Source organism: Sitophilus oryzae, unplaced genomic scaffold, assembly GCF_002938485.1.
Source record: "Sitophilus oryzae breed Bouriz unplaced genomic scaffold, Soryzae_2.0 scaffold_1396_pilon_pilon, whole genome shotgun sequence".
Classification (NCBI taxonomy): Eukaryota; Metazoa; Arthropoda; class Insecta; order Coleoptera; family Curculionidae; genus Sitophilus; species Sitophilus oryzae.
Window position 1 is genome coordinate 10505356 of NW_022146055.1, and position 24829 is coordinate 10530184.

Genomic DNA, 24829 nt, shown 5'->3' on the forward strand with positions numbered 1-24829 from the left:
GCTCATTTTTAGAAATTAATGTTTTTCCTTTAAGACCATTAGTTTTTTACATCTTGCGAAATGCTTGCGAAAACGTAAAAAATACAAACGAATTAAAAAAAAAGTGTGTGTGCACTATGTGCGCATCTTGTGCGCATAAAGTGTAGTTTGAAATGTTGAAAAAGTAATATAAATTAAAAAAATATTTTTTACGCGTAAAAAAATAGTTTTTTACGTGTAACAAATAGTTTTATACGGGTAAAAGAATAGTTTTTGGGTGCAAAAAAGAGTTTTTTACGTGTAACAAATAGTTTTTTACACGTAAAGTTATATATAGCAGGTTCCCTGATCTTACTTCTTCCCTTTCGGATTTTTCAAGGAGTTACTAGTCGGTGACATTTACTATTTTTTATTATACAATTACTATTTTTGTTTTTAGTTTTCACATATATTTTATTTTTCACCAATTTTTAATATATCATAATCATATACCTACTATCTCAGAATATCTAGCTACGCAAGATATTCTGTGCTACTATATTACATACTCGTCCCTGACTCCACCACAGATAACAAATTTGAGCCAATTCAACACAGAGCACTCTGGTGATTGCAATGCGCAAGAGCAAAATTCAAATTCAAATTTGTGGTTTCTTCGTTTCTTAGAAACTATACGCACCCTATTTATTATTGACAAAACATAATTATTTTGCGATTTAAAACGTATTGTCATTGTCAGTTTACATTTATTATTGCTTTATACAAAGCTTTATACATAAAGTTTAATTTGAGATGAATTTTACAAAGAACACGACCGTTTTCGATAAAATGGTTTTTCCTAAGAAACCGAACTATGAGTATGTCGGAGAATATTTTGCTTCGAAGGTAGCAGAAAGCAGTATTAAAATTGCGTAAGAATTTTCTTTTTTATTACAAGTCGACGCTGATGGTACGTAATATGTATAACTATTTTTTAGAAACCCTAATACTGGAGATGATATTGAACGGATGAACGTAATTATTTCGAATTATATAGCAACGCAACAACTTGAAAAAACAACTAGAAAATTAACTGCTAAAAGAAATGCATACCAGCAAAAGAGGAAGTGTGTACTTGAAATGTGGAAGGATTTGCAAGTCAAAGAAGAGAGTTTTAGGCAAAATTTTATCCGGTTTAATCAGGTATGTATATACTAAAATTATGTGTATAATTATTTGAACAATTCATCATTTTCATTCAACACTCTGTTCCTATATAGCAACAAAAGAAATATATTTTTTTCTTCTATGGCGTCTCGACATTATTTATTCCTAATATACAGTAGCGTAACTTCTCCTTAGTCCGGGCGCATAATAATCCAGTCATTCAGTAATCCAGATGGGAAATTTTTTCAATGATAATCCGGTCGCATCTCAATAATCCGGTCGCATCTCAATAATCCGTACGCGCGTTTTGGGATTTGCAGCTTAAACCTTTCAGATTATAAACCGGCTCGCATTAGCTGGTTTATCTTTTAGAGCCCTTGCTTACACACCGGCAAAATCGGTGTCGGTGCAGATGTACATCTGTGTCGATGTCGGAGCCGAATTTTCTCACGTTCTGAAAGGTGAAATTAGTCGATCCGGCAGCATAGGACCAACAGGGCGGCAACTACTATAGAATTAAATATACTTTTCGGAACATATGTGAAAAAAATGAAAAGACCGGCACCGGCAAAATCGGTGCCGGTCGGTGGTAGAATCGATTGCAATACAAATAAATTAGCTCCTTCACATATACTCCGAAATAAATAGTAAATTAGTCATGGACCGGTACATACAATAAAAATAAATACTGTCGGAACGTGTGCAAAGCCGGCGCCGGCACCGATTTCAATTTTGCCGGTGTGTGTGTAAGCTCTCCAAGTCTATAGTCATTGCCTGCCTATGCTGCCGGACCGACTAATTTACCAGATGGGACTGATGGGAGTATATGTATTTATTTGCGATCGATTCCAGCACCGGCACAGCCTCTGATTTTGCCGATGTGTGTAATGCCTTTGCCACACTATGCTTGCTCCTCGCGCTGCTCATCGCCCTATTCCTCGTGCTACCGCAATGTTGTCCTCTCCGTCCACATTCTGCTCCGCTCGCGTAATTACTCGCAACGCTCTGCGCGCCGCTGTATTGCCGCTCCTTTGACTCGCGCCCAAAAAACCGACAAAACAGGGAATGGTTTGCTGGACGTGAAGCATGATATGCAGCATGACGAGGACGAGTAATGTTGCCACACTACGTTTCTGCCTCCTTCCCTCGCTACTTCCTATGCCACTCGACGAGTGTGTGGCAGGGCCATAAGCGCTCTTATCTACATGCATGTTTAAGTATGAGCTCTGGTATGAGATGTAATTTTTGAAATAAACCACTAAAATTACATAAAATCAATGACAGAAGACGTATGCCGCATAAGTATGCCGGATGCATGTAAACCTACATTAAGCAATTTCACCGAGTTGGGATAAGTTACATGAGAAAGACTGTAGTTCATGTTGCTTTCCGAAAGGACTTCGCTGGCTCTTAGGGGAGTGATCGGGCTCTTGAGGTACTGTATGCATATAATTCTTACTTTCAAGTCAAAGAAAAGTTTTATGCTCAAAATAATGATGATTTACTTATGGATCCTCGCTCTCTCCAGTGATAGCAAATATATACTGGGTGCGTCTCAAAAGTGGCTCACCCCCTATAACTTTTTTATTTTTTCAGATAAAAAAATGAGATTTAGTATGTTAATATAAAACATAAATTATGATTGATTGGCGTATTCAACTACTTTCGGTCACTTCCTGTTACACCGGAAATGCTTACAACTTTTAATTTTTAAATGGCACCCTTCGTATTTTTTTACTTTATTCGATAGAAAATAACATTCTGAACAGAATGACATATCATATGTCAACTTTTGACATTTTCGCTTAAAACAAAATTATGGTATTTTAAATTACAATCTATAGTGCCATGGCTGTGTTAAAAACGCCAATTTTTAATCAAGGAGCCTTGGAAAAATAGATTATTTGATTGTCTAAAGTTTTTAGTGTCTTGTCCTGGCCGGTTAAAAGATGCTCAAATGGTATTTTTAATCATATCTCAATTTTTCAAATGGAACGAGGGTGGCTCGTTAGCATATTTGGAAAAAGCATTTTTACGAATAATTTGGTACCACACACTTAGTATTTCTAGTTAAATTGTCGCTATGAATCGCATTGTTTGAATTTGTTGTTTGTTGCAATTTCAAATAAACCATATTCGAAAATGTCAAAAGTTTACATATGATATGTCGCATTCTATTCAGGGTGTCATTTTCTATCGAATAAAGCAACAAAACACCGAGGGTACCATTTAAAAATCAAAAGTTGTAGTCATTTCCGGTGAAACAGAAAGTGACAGTGGCAGAAAACAACTGAATACGTCAATCAATCCTAATTTATGTCTTATATTAACATACCAAATCTCATTTTTTTTATCTGAAAAAATTAAAATGTTATGCTTTTTATTTAGTTTTTTATTTAAGTTAAAACATTATGTCATAGAGCAATCATGCAATCACTATATGCAGTGATCAAGAATCTTTGAATTCTGAACTAAGTAATATTAAAACCAATTTGCTTCAGAATGGTTACTCTGCAAAATCCTTAAGTGGCCCGCAGACGGTCAATAATATTGGTAATAAAATTGATGATTTTAATTGCAATTGCGATTGGTGGAGGTTCAATGAACACATGAATATTTAGTTGTTAAATTAATTTCTTACCAATCGGGTGGTTTATTATTTATACATATAATGATGTCAAATATAGATATGGACTTTCTAGCCTTAACTGTAGCTGTTTGCAGACAAAAAAAGCCAAGAAAAAAGCGAAGAGGAGGAGACGCTGGTCAAAAGAGTGGTATAAATTGAGAAGCCGCTTTACCCATGAACATTTGCTAAAATTTCTGCGAAATAGTGAACCTTAGGATTAATGTTTTCGGGTTACACAGAGCCCTGTGGCGTATAACCCGTGTCCGTCATTGTTGCCGTCTGGTAAACAACTGACTGAACGATTGTCAATTTCCCAATTACACGTTCAATTGCGATGTGTCAATGATCTCCGTCAATGTGCTTCAATCAAAAATGCTATCAATCGATTGACGGAGAGACAAATGGCGTCAATCGCTTCCTACACGATCAATTAGGTGCATCAATGAGTACCATTGACAATATTATTGATCGTCTCCGGGACCCTTTAGACGATATTGTCAAGGTGTATTACTGGTTGCATAACCGCAACGTGCATTGAGGAACCTGGCGAATTCGATAGAAAGTAAAAGAAAATTACAGAATTCTTTAGAAAATTCCAGAAACAATCGCCAGGGGGTATATAAGGCCCGCGCTTTGACAGTTGGACAAGTCTGAAAGTCTGAAGTCTGAAGTTTGATAATACCGCGAAATACCGTTAGAGTAATAGTAGTTGCATAAATTGTGTTGTAAATAGTATAAGTTGTGTGTACAGAGTGAGACAAATAAATTCGTTAAGTATTTTATCGTGAGTTTAAATAGTGGACCCACGGAATCCGTAACAATATTATATCCAATTGCAAGTCTGACTCATGGTGTGCCAACCTGAGGAGGATGCTCTATCTCTCTTTTAACGATTCCAGATGTGAAAGGAACATCGGAAAATTGCTAAGCCGTATAAAATTAAAACTGTTTTTATGTCTGGGACTACTCTAAGTATTGTCCTAACAAAAACAAAACCGGAATCATCAAACCAAGAAAAAGAGCGCATCTACCATGCAGGTACCTTGCGAGTGCGGTGAGTGGTGAGTCGTATATTGGAGAGGCAAAACGTCCTCTACATGTACGACTCGACGAACATGAAATAACATACGCAAAGAGGTGAAACAATGAAGTCGGGCATTGCAGATTATGTGTGGTCCAGGCACCACAACATAAAATGGTCGGAAGCCCGGGTTGTCCACAATGAACCTCATTGGAAAAAGCGCAAATTTAAAGAGGCAGTATTCATTTCTAACAATAATAAAATCTTCAGCAATTCAAGTATGGAAATTTCAACAATATGGCAACCACTCATAAAACGCTCCAATGCCGGTATTCTTAGTGGAGAGCCTCATGTTTGAATGCACCCAACTAATTCACCGGTGAATGCTTGGCTCTAGTACCGTATGATAAAAAAAATGGCGTCCAGTTGGCTTGGAAATGACGACCGATGACATTCCCCATATCATTTTACATATAAAATGACAGCGATCTGCATTTGATAGCCATCACTGACTCCGTTTTTTTTCACACGGTATATAAGCTCAGTAGTTTTAGGATTGTTTAGTTCACACTTGATAACGGTCAATGATACTTCTGACCGGAACGTTATGTAAGCAAAAATAAATAAAGACAATGGAAGTCCGAAATTCTTTTAGTTTTAATACTGACTCATTGTCTACCACATTCAAAGCAACCTTCTTTCTTTATTTAGTTTGTTAAAGAAAATCAAGAAAAAAAGGAGCGAGCAGCGAATAAAATAATGGAACAGAATTCGTTAAAACAGGAAAGAGAAAGAAAAATGAACGCTTTACTTGAAATATGTGAGCAGATTAAGAAAGTTAAAGCAAAAATGGATGCGAATATTGGACGCTATAGAATATACGAAGAATTTTTAATGGAAGTGGTTGACTATGATTCTTCTATGCAATCTATTAACGATTTGCTAAAAAGGTATATGTTTTCGGAATTTTATATTTATATTAAATTTATTTTATATTGTACTCCAGGTGCTAAATATCGATTATTATTTTCATATCCATAGGAAGTACATAGGGGTTTATTGCTCTATATTTTAGATATCTGCGTATAACATTAGAACTTTTAACCAAATTGGTAATAATATATATATATATAGGACATGTAAAATTTAAAATACCCAAGTTGACATCTACTTCCGACATAATGGAAAGTACAAAAATATTGAAAATATCCTACCCAAATTGTCCTCATCAATTTCCTTATGATAGTCCCAAGTTTTCCTTATGATACTTTTTGCTGTATCAATCGAAATTGTCACTGGAAGGACACTGTATATTAACATTTGTTAAGCGGTTATTTCAAAATTTCAAATACAGTGCCAAGATCAAACGTCTACATTCAAAATTTGATTATAATATCTAATATAGAAATATATTTTAATGAATTTAAGTATTAAATTTTGTTCAAACAACTTAAGAAATCTGGGTTTTCCATGATGTATAACCTTATTGTCTCATATATCCATCGTTAGATGAACTTTTTGAAGTTGCCAGGGAAAATTCGGTCTACCGTCCCACCCCCAAGAGTGCTTGCATACACACCAGCATCTTATTTCTAAAGGTGCGTTCAGACCGGCTGCGCCGCTCTGCGCCACGCCGCGCAGACATTTTTTTAGCATGTACTTTTGAAGTGTATTTTTTTTAGCGCGCAGAAAAGTATATGTTAAAAAAATGATTTTAGCGGCGCTGCGCAGAGCGGCGTAGCTGGTATGAACGCACCTTAATATATTTCTAAATATTACATAAAACAGATTACACTTAAATGTTTTATTCATTAAACCACTATTTTCTATATCAAATAATATGTATACCGGATGTTGCATCGTCGGACGGGACATAGGAAATTCCATGTAAATTTTAATGGGGTCAATTATTGGCTTCCCTAATTATTTTAGAGAATAATTCTATTTAGGTTTATTGAAGAGCACTAAAACCCACATTCAAAAGAATAACTTTAGATATTTTGGATTAGCTCGTTTACGAGTTATCGCCGATTTATTTTTAAATATTTCTCCTTTCTTATGGCCCTGTATTTACTTATGAGCACCAGTCAAGGTAAAAGATAACTGTCAAATGAAGTTGTCATTTCAGAAATTTACCTATTTAATGCTTTATTATTATTGAAAACATGTTGAAAACCATAGTTGAAAACTCATTCCTACATCGGAAATCTTAAAGATGTATTTATAAATAGAAATTAATATGAATTAAAGTAAAATAAAGTAATCAATTACAAGGTTAATTATAGTATTATTACAATACTCAATAACTTATTAATTTAGGTCCTATTAAATTGTTAGAACTTTAGGATTTAAGATGTTCAAATATTCCTCCATCGACTGCTAGACAATAACCCAGGCGATCATAAAATTTTCTTCTTACATTCGCTAGTTGGTAAACTGAAATTCTATTGCATTCGGCACAAATAGCATTTTTTAACTCTGATTTGGGTATTTTTTATCCTGGTATATCCTGTTTTTTAAATTTGCTGGCCAATTTACTGTATGATTTAGGCCAATAACGTTTCCGTTAAAACTATTATCTAAATATTCCCGAACAGCCAGGGTACTATGTGCCGGGCAGCCATCCATTTGGTACCAAACTTCCTGATTTTCCCTAGCGTAGTAAAATATGATTTTCGAGTAGTTCCAAATAATATTCTGCATTTAAATTTCGCGTAAGAAATAATGGCCCGATAATATTATGTCCGAATATCCCTGCCCAAAATTTACTTTCTGTGGATATTGCGTCCTTGTTTCGACAAACCTGTGTTGGTTTTCTTTGTTCCAATATCGATAATTTTGAACATTGGGTTCATTATTTAAGGTAAACGTACATTCGTCCGTGAAACATATGTTTTTTAAAAATTCGCTATCCGTACGTGTTTGCTCTTTCCATCATATCAAAACAAAACGCCTGCCGCCGTATTTCGTCCCCATCTCGTAGTTCTTGGTGCTTTTCATATTTGAAGGAATAGTATTTATGTCATTTCAAAATTCGAAACGCTGTAGTGTGATCTGTTCCTATTTCATCCTCAAGTTTCCGTGTGCGGATCTTTCCATCGTTCTCTTCCACGCACAATAAAACTTTCAAGTCGGTATCATTTCTTGCATCTTCTCTTTGTTCCTGCCTTGCTTCAGATCTGCAGTTATTTATTAGGGTAACTTTGGTCTCAAATCTCTGGATATTCCTTGCGATTGTAGATTTTCCAGGTATCGGTCTATTCGGATACAGAGCAGCAAACATGTCCGACACCTTTTGATAACTATTTCCTTGATAATACCATTTAATCATCAATACTTTTTCTTCGGTAGTGTAATTCATGGCTAATATTTTCGATGTAGGTATGAGTTTTTAATAATAATAATAATAAAGCACTAAATAGATAAATTTCTGAAATGACAACTTCATTTGACAGTTATCTTTTACCTTGACTGGTGCTCATAAGTAAATACAGGGCCATAGGAAAGGAGAAATATTTAAAAATAAATCAGCGATAACTCGTAAACGGGCTAATCAAAAATATCTAAAGTTATTCTTTTGAATGTGGGTTTTAGTGCTCTTCAATAAACCTAAATAGAATTATCCTCTAAAATAATTAGGGAAGCCAATAATTGACCGCATTAAAATTTACATGGGATTTCCTATGTTCCGCTCGACGATGCTATGCATCAAATAATATATTATACAGGGTGTTTCCATGAAACATGGACATAGAACTACTACGTATTTTTTGGAATCAAAATAAGTACATTCACACATTTTACCATTGTTCTTCGTTTGTCCGTTGGAGGGCATAAAACTTGAACAACTTTTTAATACATTTTTTTTTGATATGAAAATAAATCTTATGTTTACGTTAGAACTCTACCCACGAGAGATGGCACATGTTTTTTGAACCACCCTGTATAAAGCGCAAAAAATTCTCAACAGACACACCACCCGTTCTTATACATTGCTTATTTAACAAAAAAATTTCTTTTCTAAAAATAATGATTTTCGCAGACTTAGAACATTATTAACTTCAAGTCTTCATATGATTAAAAGTAAGAATTTACATTTTTAACAATTTTCCAGGTACGATGCGCTTATTGAAGCTAGAAAGGAACTAAATGATATCCAGCAACGCGATTTAAACAAATTAGAGAAAGCAAAGAGTAATCTGGTAAATACTTTAAGTTTTTTAGTAGATTTACGTTTTATATTTGTTTTTTAGTAATTTGGTTTAATGGCTCTTGTAAATTTCTAAATAATATTATTGCACTTTTCATTTTTTTGCATGTTAAACAAATGTGTACATATACTTATTTAGCTTCGATACTATTACCAATTATTACTAGGGTACACTTTGAATTAAATACACCGCTTTCATTATGTGTTTTGTGTTATTTTAAGAAGACTGTGGTGATTTTGTGATTTATACAGAATAATAAGGTTGCCAATGGAGTTATATAAGGTATATTATGCTATAATTTAACACAATATACAGGGTGTCAAAAAAATAGGGCGTCGCATCCCTTCAAGATATTGTAATACGTTTTTATTTAAAAAAGTCATTGAGATCACCTATAATAAATTAAAATTCTCTGTATATTTATTCAAATAAATAAATTCAATTGTGTGATTTTTCAATGGGTGATTTTACAGATAAAAATAAAAAATAAAGCAAAAGTTCTTATCAACATATCCTCTAAAATGGTTCCCGCAGAAGTAAAGTCCTCGAAAGGTTAAATAAAAATAATATATTTTGCAATGACTAAAGAATACAAGGACAAATAACACACGAGACCAAATTGTGACCTTTCTTCCAAACAGTGCCGTGGCACATATTTTTCGTAACATAGCCGCTTGAAGCGATATTTATATTTTTGATAAATGTTTTTACTACGCCTATGGTGTATGTGGTGGTATCATATTAATTAATTACGAGAAGAAAAACGTATTAAAATGTTAACAAAAGGTACAAAACTAGTATCGACGTATAGCACATATCAAGTACATATAATATCAGAAAAATAATCAAATGCAATTAAAAAACGCTAAAAAGGTGGAGCGGATTGTTTTTTCCCTATAAAACGTAACTCCTGGCTCTTTCTTATCATTGTGCCTTTTACATTTGAAAACTGAACAACTTACGATTGTAATAAAGTTTATACAAAGTTCATTAACAGAACCAACTATTAAAAATCGCTAAAATTGTCGCTGATGACTAGCTGATGACCATTCGTTATGTCCAAAGAAATGGCGTCTAAAGCCGCGTCCAAGCTAAGCGAACAGAACGTTCGCGAACATATATAATTAGCACTATATACTCGTAGCAGCAGCAGCCCATCGCATCAGTCCCGAGGACTGAGGTGCGTAGAAGAATGCGAGAACCAGTTTACTCTATAGATCTAGGATGCGTTTAGGCAATCGCTGTTTTTTCGAGTGCCCGGCTTAATGTGAGTTGAAAAAATAAATATATGGACGATAAGGTGAAAATTGCGGCAGCTGCTTTTATTGTATTGGCTGATGCTTGCAAAAAAAAAACAAAAAAGAAACTCTGTAGCAAAACAAAATTGATGCAAAGCTGAGAAAACTACAGTGCAAGCATTTTATTAAATAAATTAACCCGTAAACAGTTTAAGAACTTTTGTCGTTGAAGAATCAATATTTAACAGGCGGAGGGTCACAGGGGTCTTTTGGTAGATTATTCGTTATAATATTTTTGTTTTATTTTTATCTGTAGAATCACCCACCAAAGTTAGATACAAATTTTGGACACCCTGTATAAACATACAGCATATAATGAATATATTATGTATTAATTTTAGAAAGAATTAATATCTAATTACACCCAGAAAATAGAAAAAATTACTAATCAAATTCAAGTGCTTCACGAAAGATACGAAAAGGCTAAATCAAATTGTCGCAAATGGGAACAGCTACATAAACACACAAAATTAGAAGTAACTGAAATGTTACTAAATACGGTAAGTTTATCATCACCTATTATTAGTGTTTTATCCAGTAAAAATATCTCCGATATTCAGGTAGCAGTGAAAGAAATTTGCAAAAAAATGTACTTGGAAATATGCCATAGGAAACGCATTAAACCAACGTATATTGACGATACTGAAAAACAATTAATTACTATTAAACAAGCCATTGGAGAATACGAAATAATTAATAGAAGAGTCACTGAAATGGAAGAAAAAGATCTTCGGGCGTCCATTGAAGCTAAAGATTCGTACAGTACGATAAAAAGCCAAGGGAATAAATAGAGAATCTTAGATTATAAAGACAATAGTGGTCTTTACCCATAGTAGGGAACTAGAAAGAATATAAATAAATAGAATGTACATTGTGCACTTAGTTTTCGACCTAAAAATAAACCAGAAAAAAATTACGAAGTGTCACTAATTTCTTAGTGATAATCTTTTTCGTAGCCAATTTTTTTCAAGTTTAGCTTTGTTTTCTCTCTCATGCATTTATCAGAGGAACAATACAATGAGGTATGTTTTGCAGCGGCGAAGCTTCTATTGATGCGGCTGATGCGTCGCATCCCTTCAAAATATTGTAATACGTTTTTATTTAAAAAAGTCATTGAGATCACCTATAATAAATTAAAATTCTCTGTATATTTATTCAAATAAATAAATTCAATTTCAATTAATTAATGTGTGTATTAGCCTTGTATTAGTCGAGCTTTATAGATAACGCTAAGACCTACTCTAAATGCTGAAAATAAAAATAATATCTCTCGACAGCGAGACGATGCGACTGTTCCTTCGTTGAACGCCGCCGAACGCGAGCCGAGGTCAGCGAACTTTCCGGCCGCGATTACGTCTCCCGTTCGCTGTTTTAGTCGGTGAGTGATGCGGTCTTTTAAATACATCTCGTTCGCAGTGTAAAATGAAAAATATCGTCGCGCGCGTCGCGATGACCGATTCTCAGTACGGCTGTAAAATAGAAATAATTTTTAATCATCCGTTAGTTCTATGGTGTATTCAGAAAATTAAAAACTATTGAAAAACTACCTCCAAAGCATATTTTGAATATTAATTAGTATTCGTCATTTTAGTGAAAATGTTTATAAAAGTGAACACTGGGTATGTGGTTGTAAGGCAATAGTATAGTGTTTTATTAGGAGTAAAAATTACACTTTTTGTGGAGAGGCTTTTCGTTTGACGGACGAGCGTTAGCGAGAGCGAGAAAAAAAGAAAAAAAACTTTATTGTATTCAGAAAATTAAAAACTATTGAAAAACTACCTCCAAAGCATATTTTGAATATTAATTAGTATTCGTCATTTTAGTGAAAATGTTTATAAAAGTGAACACTGGGTATGTGGTTGTAAGGCAATAGTATAGTGATTTATTAGGAGTAAAAATTACACTTTTTGTGGAGAGGCTTTTCGTTTGACGGACGAGCGTTAGCGAGAGCGAGAAAAAAAGAAAAAAAACTTAATTGTTTGTAAAATGTTAATTGCAGATTGCAGTTACTTATTATATCACCTTGTATAGACGCCACACTACGCCGCTGGTGTTTTGGTGTATTATGGTGGATTTTAAACGATATGAAAAGATCTTAGTGGATCAGGCCGATTGTTACCTGGAAGAATCTATTCTAATGGTGGAGATTTGTAATTTTTTGTTGTTTGTTGTTAAACACCAAAGGCGCCAACCTAAATTTGACTGAATTAATGTCCATACCAATTATACACACATTCAAATTTTATTGATAATAACAGGCCCTTAAATTATCATATATCCTCTGCCTCGTAATGTCACTAGAGTGATTCTGTTATAACACCTTTTAAGTTAACAGGTATTTGTACCTACCTACTTTTTTTAGCATTTTCAATATGACTGTCAGTAAATTTTATCTCTTGTCACTTATGGGACGTATGGGTTAAAGTTGATAAATTTTCTTACGACTAAATGATATAAAAACATTCCTATACTTTTCAAGGGGCAAAATTACAAATAGAAATAATTACAAAAAATGGATACCTTAAGGGAAAGTATTGCAACCGGCGATTATACATTAGATGGGTATAAAGTATTGCCTGAAAGTAAAGTTAAATATTCTGGTAGTAAATGTAAACTTAATTTCGACGTTAAACATCCGGAACAATATGTTAGTCAAATTGCAGAATCCAAAGATTTTTCGAGATTAACTCAGTAAGTATATTAATTAAAAGTGAGTGAGGTTAATTAGAAATGTGATATTAAAAAATCGGAACTTCTATTTCTAGACAAAGTTCAACAAACGAAATTCTTAGTACAAACAGTAATATGACGATTAATCTGGCTTCTCTACAACTGAAACTGTATAAAACTGGAGAAATATTACGAGCACTTAGAAGAAGAAAATCTCGTCATTACGACACTATTGCGGAACAGTGGGAAAAATTAGAAGAGGACGAGGAAAAATTAAGGGACAATTTTATTTTATTTAATAACGTACGTTTATTGGTATAAGCGTCGATTGAAGAAATAAGTAGATGCGCAACCTTATGGGCGATTTCCTGGGACAAAACCTGTCCGAGATGTACATAGCTGGCGATACCGTCGCCGCTAGTCAACCTGTCCGAGATTTAGTTTAGCTCTGCGCCGCTGCGCGCTGATAGTCGCTTAAGTGCAGCGGATAAAGAATACTGTACTGTAGTTCAGCTTTCAGTCGACAGAGTGGGTGGTTGCCGGAGACAGTGTTGCCAGAACTACGGATCAATTCGTAGATTTGCGGATTATGGGTACAGTACGTTAATAATACGGATTTTCTATCGTTAAACAATTTAATATAATATTATATGATTAAACAAAGAACGGCGTTAGAGTTGTTTAGTTAGAATGAAGGCTTGGAAATGAAGATCGCTGTTATTTAATATGTAAAATATTATGGTAAATGTCAATAGTCGTCATTTCGAAGCCAACTAAACGACTTTTTTTGATCATACGAAATATTCAGTACCTATAAAAAAATATGTTGTTTATTCTATTTAAGAAGAATAAATTTTCAATACATAAACGCGGATTTTTCATCTAAAGATATTTTCGTCAAACATATTACAGATATTACACATTTTAATATGGCAACATTGTTGCTTTCAGTTCCACACCGTCTTCGATATGCCTTCGCTAGCCGAATTTGAGAAAAATAATGTTTTATGCGTTGGCCGCAGAATGAGTTGAGACTCCACCGTACAGCATTTGAGATGTAAGGGGAAAATTAGCCTTGTCACGATTTTGCCCATTAGTTTGCGTATCTTCCCAATTCTTTCCATCAACGGTATAAGTAATTTACAGTTCAATTCAAAATAAAAATTTTATTTTAGTTTACTAAAGAAAATAACGAAAAGAGATTAAGGTCTGAAAAGAAAATTCGGGAGAATACGGAACTCATTCAAAGCAGGCAAGACGAAATCAATGCATACTCAAAATTGATAGACAAAATCGATACAGTTCATAAGGAAATTTTAAAGCGATTGCGAAGAGGGAGAGTATATGAAGTATGTATATAATATATCTTTAAATATTATGGTTAAAGAACCAATATGAATTAAATAATAATAAAACAATATACACTTTTTTAGGATTTCCTCACAAATGTTATAGAATGCTATCCAGAATTTTGCACAATTTGTGACGTTGTACGTCGGTATATAGCGTTAATCGAAACAAAAATGTTTCTATCAACAAGACTAAGGAATGCTATGGATACATTGGAACAGGCACATGAATTTATGGTATATACATTGTTACTACATAATAAACTATTAGTAGTTTATTATGTGTATAAGTTACTAAAATATCTTAGTAGTATTTTAATACAGTATTTCCTTTCATGGAATTAATTAGATGTCTATCGAAATCATACCGCTAGGCAGACTATAATAGGCTTGGTGCATTCATAGTGTTCCCACACCATCGGAGAATATCATAAACAACCGGCATATACTACAAATACACGGGTAAAAATAGCGAGTATACGAAAAGTTTATTAAATAATTATTCTAAAAGTGTTAGGAAATTGTGAAAATTCTAAAAATAAAAATAAAATGTAAATATTTTTATATCTTCAGAAGGTCTAACTTGTATTATAATTTATTATTCAAGCTAATAAAACTTTTAAAATATTAGTAGGTAGCTAGCATAGTTTTACGCACCGATTTTGCTAGCGGAGATAACTGGGGCTATTTCGATTATAAAGATTTTTTTAAAGGTACATAATTATAATTTTAGAAGATGTTCATAAAAAAATTAAGCACTAGTTGATTAAAACAACTATACCATCAATATTGCAAATTATAATTTTTATCCTTTCATATAGTACAATGCCTATTTAATTTTTTGATTATGTAATGGGCACTTTGTTTACTAACTTGTTGCGTCGAGCTGCTTAAATCCATTTTTGCTTTTGATCAAATGGGTGTGAGAAGTTGTGAAGCTTTAAAATGTTGTGATGGAAAAGTTGAATATCCGCCGGGAAAGTTGAGTATTGAATGTTATTGCACATAACAACCACGTAATTACGCCACGCCCTCCTTTACGTGTTAACATTTTTTCGACAATTTTTATTAACATTTGATATTCTCACAACACAAAGAGGCGTCCAGTTCGCGTTATTTTTCACTTCATTTTTACTACCTGAAACAGCGTTACATCCCACAAACCTCGTACCTGAGTGTTTTATAGTTTCAACAACTCCACTATTAAAAACTAAACTACTTGAATATTATCACAAAGCCACGATTTTAATATTATGTCAATGCGATCAACATCGGAACTGCCTGAAATACAAGCCGAAAACTTCTGATTTCTGCCGTATCGAGCGCCGCGGTCGGAATTTTTAAAATCTACTGAAATGCACCAAGCCTATACAAATAATTAACTATATTTTAACTTATAACATTATTCTGATTATACTCATTGCAAAACCACTCTCGATCAACGTACGTACTGTGTGTGTGATCAGTATTAATATTACTTTACTTAAATTTACTATTATTATTTCTACCTATATATTTCAATAAGGTATATTTCATCAAAAAAGAACATACTATTTTAGAATAAAAATTTTGTAGAAAATAATCATTGTATTTATTTATAGAAAAACGTATAAAGTGTAAGAATAAAGTTAACATTAAATGACGTATATAGGTATTTTTAAATAATTTTGCTTCAATATTATTTAATCTTATGACCCAATGATAACCTAAAGTAGTTGGATTTTAAGTCCTCTTTACTCCTACTTTTTGCACTGTCGGTGCTAATCTATCTGGGGCCTACTTTTTACGTTTACGTGGATTCCGAACTTTGGTTCTCAGCTGTATAATGTCTAGCGACTTACCGTGTGTCATCTTATGAAATATCCGATCTCATCTAGCACCTAAGTGTCGCGAATGAGGTCATAGGTCTCAACTTTTCTAATGTTTAGTTAATATTCGTTGCTTTTGCTTTGAAACATAAGTACGGAGGAGTACCGAACTACGTACTAAGCACCAAATTCTGTAAACTTAGAAGGTCTAAGGTAAACTTAGAAGGTCCTACCATATACCCATGTCGTCCGACGTCGCGTAATTTTGGTGGTCTATCGGAAACCGGTAGTATTTTTACATAACTGGACAGTCGCTCATTCATGAACACTCTGTATAGTATTTAATTTACTATATTTTAAAAATTAAATTATTATTTTCTAAATTATAATGTATTGTATTACCATCCTTAACTACAACATAAGAAATGAATTATTAAAAAAACATTTTTGACATTTTTGTGTTAAGAAAGTTATATAAATTAGAATAAGTTTAAAATAATTTATATGCTATTTCCATGATTTCGTAATTTTTAGATGAAATTAATTGAAGAAAAGAATTTTATTATAATGGGATTAAATAATCAAATCGCTAATTTACAAGCCAGGTATGAAAATGCTAACATCAAAGCATTGGAATCTGAAACATTGGTCACCCAAATTAAAAATAATGCCGTAAAACAAATGGCTGAAATCGATATGGTAAAGCAGTATAAGAGTCAAAACACACGAGGCGGTTTTGGGGCATCGCGTCGCGTCGCTGCGCAGCGGTTGTGCAGCCAGAGTCGGCTCCTTAAGCCCGCGGTTACATTGGACGTGGGTCCGTGCGTTCTTTTAAACGTGCGAGCTCTGACGAAATTTACTTGTACGACTATTTTATTATAGTGGTTACATTAGATGCGCGTTCATGGTGTCCTGTGTATCGAGTCTTTCAAAACGTGCGTCACTACTTTGATGCTGTGTGAGAATATAATGTTAAAATAATGAAAATCATTAAAACAAGAAAATTCTGGGTAAATGATATGCAAGAAGAGGAGAAGAAAATAAATATGTAAAACATTTGGTGAATTAAGACAGCAACCGGTCAAATTTTTTGAATATTTTAGAATGTCTCCATCAACATTAATATATTATCCCAAATAAAATTAAACCTGGTATTGAAAAATATTCAAATTTTTCGGTATTGGGATCAGAGAAACAAACGTCTTGTCCCTAGCTATAGTGTCGTGGCTAGGAAATTGCACCCAGACATATAACGATGTCGGACGGGGCTACCCCGGTCCGTCATACCAGGCACCCTCTGGACTGTGGTACATGGACTGTGGTCATGTCTCGCGGGTACAGGGTGTGGGAGGGTCTTGGCTTAACCGCCTGGACCAAAAGGAGACAACCTCACCAAAAACCTAAATTCTACGATGGTGGGACCAGGTCAAAGGGATGCGTGGCTAGATAGAGGCCTAGCCATTACTGGCCTCAACCTTGGGGCATCAGGGGGCACCCCATTGTATTTACCCCTTACTTCTGCATGCGGGTCTCTGTAGAAGTGGACCGACTATCCCTAGCGACTCGTGGGAACACTATGAAATCTAGTATTAAAAACACCACCGGTGAAGCTGTGGGGAAGCCCCCTAGCGACACTGGGAACATTGCAAATGAAAGTTCCAAGGGACCAAATCCAAAGGAAACTACAGGAGGGGCGGCTGACACTTGCTTGGGATCATCCTCCACAAGTGGCACACAAGCTACCGCCTTCTCCAGCAAGGGTCGGGAGCCTACCTCTAGACTCAATAAGCGGCATAAGCTACCGTTTCGTCTACCCGGCCTGGGTCAACCAGGCGGGCTAGACGATCCTCTGAGAGTAGGTCTTAGCGGAGCAGAAGCACGTAGATACCTCCGACTGCTCCACGAAGGACTTGCTACACAGGAAGCAAAAGCGAAAACACTCCTCCGAAAAGGGGAGAGTAAAGAAACAACCTGATTCATCTCCATTAAAGGGTAAGAGAGGGAGCGAGAACCTCTCACCTCCTCTCCGGCAGGGACAGAAAAAAGCCGATGGAAAGCCGTCCAACACCGGGAGGCAAGCAGGGACGTATCACCAGCTTTGCCGCTATTGCTGGTCAAGTGAAAATGGCGGTGCTGCCAAAGGATTTACCAGGGGTTGCTCTGACCACCGACCAGCAAACGTCTCTAGAAGAGGCTATACTGGACGAAGTAGTGGCGATCGGATCGCAACACAACGATCTACAAAATGTGGGTCAGCTCCGTTTTGCGGAGATACACTTTTGGGTGGGCATGATCCTCATAGATTGTGTATCTCAAGAATCGGCGAATTGGTTGGTGGAAATCGCACCTAAGCTTAAAAATTGGCAAGGGCCGGAACTGGTTGCAGTAAAGGGAAAAAATATCTCTAAAGGGGCGGCCATAACGGTCTTTCTGCCGAGGAGCAAGGGGAAAGACACCACCTACTGCTGAGCCTTATCCAAGGTCAGCACTTCAATGAAAGGACATCGAGTTGGCGAGTCATCAACTCGAGGGAGGAGGGTCATGGCCAGGTCCTCAATAAGAATTGACCTCAAATCCAAGGGGGCAATAGAGAAAGAGGGACATATCCTCTATTATAGATACGGGACAACACCGGTATCAGGTCTAAGGAGAGACCAAGTTAAAGAGGTGGAGAAAATGGAGACAGATCCTCCAGCCTCCACCTCACGTGTTCCTCAGCCGGCGGCAAGCTCCTCGACTGTGAAGAGCGGCACGGAGGGCCAAACTCCAACCGTGGAAGGGTTTGTACCCTCGGAGGAAGAACTGTTGTCAGAGGAGGATGGGAAATACCCTGTTTTGTGTGATGACTTATGGAAGGGGGGCACAATAGATCTTTAAGGTCGCACTGATTAACCCCCCCCCCCTCTTATTCATTCTACATTCTAGATTTTATTTTGTAGATTTTGTTGCAGTGGCGAAATACCCATATAGAATTTTTTGGAGAGATTTTAAAAGAGATTTACCAGAAATGTCAACAAAGTAGATCCGAAACGAACTGAAGTGAGCGCGCGGTACGTAACCGACCGGAAATTTCGTTTCGCTACGGTTCGTTTCGTTTCTGACAAGTGCGCGACAAGCTTTACAAAATACACGGTGTCTCATCGACTTCGTCGGCCGCGGAGCGTATCCTGACCTGCGCAAGCGGTTTTACGACTGCAAGAGGTGGCGGCAACGGCAGCCGCGGTGACACCTCGTGTTTTTTGAAACTGGGTTGCACAATCGCCGTGCCGCGACGCCCCACCAAACCACACACGCAATATGTAACTTTTTCTACATTTTCTTCCTATAGCTTTATTTCTATATTTAATCATTTATTGCCAACATATATTTACCCTGTTTTTTCCTTATAAAAAGTTTTTTTCTATACAAAATCACCATTTGACCATCATATGTCTAATGGAAAAACATGCTGAATAGACATTATTTTTACTTTAGTAAATTCAATGAATAGAAATTCCATCTCGTTTTTAGGTAAAAAATTCAATTTGGAATGTGTATGTCCATATGGCAGCATCGAAGAAACACCCAATTAAAATCAAGAAGGAAAAGGTAGAAGAACAAATAATGTATCTGAATAGAACATTAACAGAGTTGGCTAAAATTAATAGAATGATTAAGAAAAAGGTAGTCAAGGGAAGATAGAAAACTTTCAAAAGAGAAATCACAGACAGAAAAAGAAAATGATAATAAATATCTATTTATTTGTAGGGAATATGAGAATAAAACAGTGTATCATAATATGTTGCAAAAATTATTGTTTTGCATAAACTAAAAAAATTAATTTTGAAAGTAAAAAACTACATCTAAGTTCCTTCAAAACGTGTGTGTTAACTATGCGCATTTTCATAACACACTCTCATTTTGATAGAATGCCTTATTGCTCAGTATGTATGTCTACAGAGTGTGCCTAAAAGTTCATAACAAATGATTTAGTGGATAATTATTTATTATTTTTTTTTCAGTGGCGAAATACCCATAAAGGATTTTTTTGGAAAAATGATTTTTATTACATAGTTTAAAAAATTTATGCAAAATTTCTTTCATTTTTTTTTAGTTCATATATTATTATATTTGTCATGCGATAACTGTGTGTCATGACCATCTCTTTTTAACTCTCATAAAAGTGTCAAACCATGTATGATTCTAAAAAATTGAGTTTTATGAATGGAGTGTTCTGTCTACCCATTTAGATGTCTTTGGTAATTTCCCTACTATAATTTAATTAGAAAACTAAAAATACTTTCAAAGGTATAATCCTGGCACAATCTATGTATATTAATTAAAGTTATATACCTATACAAATATTTAATTTAACGTTTCTATAGGTACCCAAAAAACTTTAATAACAATTTAACATTTGGAACTCAAACTGTATTCTATCACATACCGCGTAAATCTGTCATCATCGATTTTTTCGGTTCGAAAACACGGTTCGTGATCGCGATAAAATGTGTTTTGTCTCCCTTTATTTAGATGTCTTTGGTCATGGCGGCCAATAAGAGAGAGACAGGGGAGACGTTATTCTTGGTTTCTAATGGGGAGAACATTCCTATTCCTGACAAGTGAATGTTTGTGTGTTTTAGCTCTTACTCTACAATATAAATATGCCCAGAGAGAAGGATAAGGTGTTCCAAATACCTATTTGCTCACATTTTTTCTCCTTTTTGATCTAAATGTTCTCAGTATTTCGAAGTTTCTGGAGAATAATACGAAAAAACGAGAAAATTCAGAATACATTTTTAAAGTGTAACTGATTGATTTTCCAACCGATTTACTTTGCGCTAATTATTAATTCTCAACATTCGCCCGTTTATTCTCGATCGTTCTTGAGGAACATTCTCTAATATATATTCTCTTCAGCATTTTACAACAACGCCACCCTAGATCGGCCGCCACATAAGAATATTTGTTATAAGAAGCACGATTGGTAAAATGTATTGTGTTTCAAATATATTTGACGATTTAGTAGTTTAAATTCACTGTCATTTGCATTTTTTTTTCCTGACCAAAATTAAAAATCAGATCTGTTAATTAAAAATATTTATTATAAAAATACAGAAAAAATAAATTAATTATCGCAATATCTAAGTGAAAAGACGTTTTAGATTCAAATTTTTAATATAAGTATACCAAACATATAAATTAATTATTCTAACATATGCGTCCCTGTGACATTTACTCTAAAGGTGAATTTTTTGGTTTATTTCATATTTAAATAATATGATTAGATTGATGGCACGGCAGAAGCCGTATAACGAATGCATATAAATTCACTTTAAGTTGACTGCGCAGATTATATGCAATAAAACCAAAAAAAAAACGGTGTCAAGTTAGCTTGGAAATTACGACATTTACCATTTAACTAATGACAGCTATAAGCTATATTCATCTCCAGGCCAACTATGACGCCGTTTTGATATATGTATGGTATACATTTTATTATTGCGATATTGTGATAAAATATTCGTAATTCTAAAATAAAAACAGATAAAACTTAAAAATGTTTGTTTGAAAATACTAAACAATGGTGAATTTTAAAAGACCTTTTTGGCCTGGTAGTGACTTAAAATATTACACATGTAAAGTTTTAACATTAAAAATAATATCAGTACAAGAAGATATTTTACTTCAATACAAAATTACATTTTTACACCTTCACTTTTCAACATAATAATGTAGGACTAAAAATATTTGAAGGGTCCAGGGGAAAAACTTGATAAGCGCCAATTTCTTAATTTTAGAGTTTTACAATATTTTAGTAGGTCCTAACTGATCTCTACAAAATATATAAACTATGCAGGGCAATAAGTTGTTAAATCCTATGGTATATGCCTAGTAAAAATATAGTATACACGGAAAAAACCTGACAACCACCAGCAGCCTAGAGTTTTCCCGTCTTTTCCTGTAAAATTAGTAAAACGGCGCTTATCATGTTTTCTCCTGGACCCTTCATTTGTAATAAAATTATTTAATTGAGGCAATTTTTTAATTTAAATAAAACTAAAATTTATATAATTACTTTTTTCACAATCCAGTCTTTCAATCTATCGCTCATCTTTTTTTGTAAATATTTTACTGATGGTTCAAGGTCTTCTAAGTATTTTTTATACTCAGCATCAATTAAAATATTTTTTTCCGTCTGAATAGTGGTCCCTGCTCTATCTAAATTACAAAACCGCTTACTCGCTCTTGATTGTCTCTAAAATTAAAGTACTAATATTACCGACATTTAAATATTTTTATCATGTTGTTTTATCAATTTGGAATTATTCTACAGTATGTATTATTTATTCTACAGTGAGCTTTTTTATTATTAACATTTCAAGAAAAACGCATTCTTCAAAATTTTTTACTTTGTCTAAAATGACTAGTCATAAAATGTATTTACAAATCTTACCTCATTGTTCCTTTTAAATCTATCTTTAATATTATCTACATATTTGGCATAAGATAATGGCCCTTTTTCTGTGGAATAGTATAAACCTAAAATATCATATACTCTTTGGACTTGTCTTTTTCCAATTTTACACTTTTTGGCAATTTCAAACATTTGTCTCGAATCTGTTTCAAAGAAGTCAGTTTTATTTTCCAATAACTCTTTGTGTATTGTAAAACAATCATCAAGATCACGAATTTTCTGAAATTCTGTTGTGGGTCCTTCAACTAAAAAAAAACAATAAGAAAAATCTTAAAGATTTAATGCTTTATTGAGAGAAAATCTAGCATATAGGTAAAAAGAATATTTTCTTCTTTCTTTTTAAATTGTTTATGTACCTGTCATATCAACTACATTATTCATAGATCTTAAAGAGCTTGCGACTGTTTCATATAATGCAGTGCCTAATCCGTTTTTTTGGTGCGATGGCAAAATAAAAAACTGGCTTATTCTTGGTCTAATATTGTTTGGGAACGCATAAAATTTATAAACTGAACAAAAGCCTACTGGCGTGCGATATATTTTTCTAGTAATCGGATGCTCAAACTCTTCATATCTAAAAGATTATTATTTAACTTAAATCAACCTTATAAACTAGTTAAAAAGTCATATAATTACATGTAAAAAATAATCCATCTTTCATCATCAAGATCAATAAAATTAGCTGCATCAATAAACCAAACAATAAATGTCTCGAATCTTGAGTGAAACTCCTTAAAATCTTCACTGTCAATATTATTTTGTGTGATCTTATATGTAGGTTTAATGTGATGTTCGGGAAACCTGGTCACTACAAACAATACAAATAACAGACTTAAAAAAACTATAAAAAATAATGTAGCTTACGTTCGTTATTGCCTTGAAATGTCTTAATGATGTCTCCATATATTTGTTCATGGTTTTCATCATTAAGCATACCCAAAAAATCATCGTAACTACTTGTGAAGTTTCCAGGCAACCACGGATCTAATAATTTTACAATATTATCTGCTTTAATGTGACCACTTGCAATTTTTCCTGCACTCTTAACATCCAGATAACACTTGCAGGAATTATGTAGATAGTTTAGAGATATAGACAGAGATCGATATCCAAAAATAGATTCACTATAACAAGTAAATTAATAGTAACACCACAAAAAGTTGTTTTTATTCACACGCTTTATATATTATATTCACTACCTTTCGCCAAAAATTTGATGAGCCATTTCAGGTTTAAAAGTTATAGCATGGTTTGACTCCAGATCGTCCTCTTCATACACTAAAATTGGAAAACATTTTCACAATAAATAGTATGCCTATATTCTAATTTAATGACCTACCTAATTTAAAGTTTGTTACGTTCAAAGCTTCCTTTTTATAGACAGGCATTTCGGAATTTTCATTTAGATTGCCATTTGATGTACCTTCCCCAGACATAATTAAACTTGCACTAAACGACGTTATCTTTATATGAATTTATTTTACCAACACGAATTTTTTATATTCATTTACAAGCTAAATTCAATATTCTATATCAATAAAAAATTGATTTTGTTCTAAAATCTCTGTTAAAATGTTTCCTTGCAAAAGGCGCGAGAGAAATGACATTTGACATTAGTTTCAAATTTGTTGATTCTACTCTGTGGATGTCCAATACAAACAGGGATGGGTAAGTTAAAGACCACCAAAAGACCACTGCAAAAACCATATTTTCTACAATCTATGGTTTTCATTTTAAAACGCGCCTTTTTTCCAAAAAATATTGGGGTTTAAGAAAAGACCAGAGGGAAAGACTAAAATTAAGTTTAAGCTGCCTTTTCCCTTGAATAAATTAGAGAAGTTTAATTATTCCTCTATTCAAGGTCTATTCATATTATATCCAGGGTTCGGAAAACTACATGTTACTTTTAAAAACTACATAAACTACATTACATGTAGTTAATGTAGTTTATGTAACCTATGTATATGTAACTTTCAAATATCAAAGGTTTGAGGTGAGGTTATAATAAGTTGAAGCTTTAAAAAACACAATGTATTTAAGAAAATAGAAGAAATATGGCTTTAAATATAATATTCACACATCATATTATTTAGACCTCTCATACAAAGCACAATTATTCATAATATCAATACATAGTTTATTAACGTAGTTTTCATGTAGTTAATGAACGGGAAAAGACGTAGTTTTTGAAGAAAAACTACACGTAGTTAATCAGGTAAATTACGTCTTAATTAACTACTTCCGAACCCTGATTATATCCA

General features: G+C 34.0%; 2 protein-coding genes across 5 annotated transcripts; one reads left to right on the plus strand and one right to left on the minus strand.

Moving 5' to 3' along the window:
- The first annotated feature begins 680 nt into the window (after positions 1-680).
- On the plus strand, positions 681-19890 carry LOC115876029 (coiled-coil domain-containing protein 42 homolog). Of its 4 annotated transcripts, none has more exons than XM_030891700.1 (6): positions 681-890; positions 957-1161; positions 5487-5725; positions 8890-8977; positions 16646-16810; positions 19622-19890. In XM_030891700.1, exons 1-6 carry the CDS (start codon positions 772-774, stop codon positions 19790-19792), a joined length of 987 nt encoding a protein of 328 aa, XP_030747560.1. In that variant the 5' UTR covers positions 681-771; the 3' UTR covers positions 19793-19890. The 4 variants fall into 4 exon arrangements, with proteins under 4 accessions (XP_030747560.1, XP_030747559.1, XP_030747561.1 ...); XM_030891699.1 differs by lacking the exons at positions 16646-16810; positions 19622-19890 and adding exons at positions 10626-10784; positions 10845-11417; XM_030891698.1 differs by lacking the exons at positions 681-890; positions 957-1161; positions 5487-5725; positions 8890-8977 and adding exons at positions 12602-12975; positions 13050-13257; positions 14130-14303; positions 14388-14540.
- A 2224-nt stretch (positions 19891-22114) lies between these two features.
- On the minus strand, positions 22115-24179 carry LOC115876030 (histone acetyltransferase type B catalytic subunit). Its single transcript, XM_030891702.1, has 7 exons — positions 23908-24179; positions 23768-23846; positions 23433-23692; positions 23205-23376; positions 22925-23142; positions 22548-22813; positions 22115-22349 (listed from the first exon to the last, which is right to left on the minus strand). The coding sequence occupies exons 1-7, from the start codon at positions 24002-24004 to the stop codon at positions 22158-22160; spliced, it is 1284 nt and encodes a 427-aa protein (XP_030747562.1). The 5' UTR covers positions 24005-24179; the 3' UTR covers positions 22115-22157.
- Between the last annotated feature and the right edge of the window lie 650 nt (positions 24180-24829).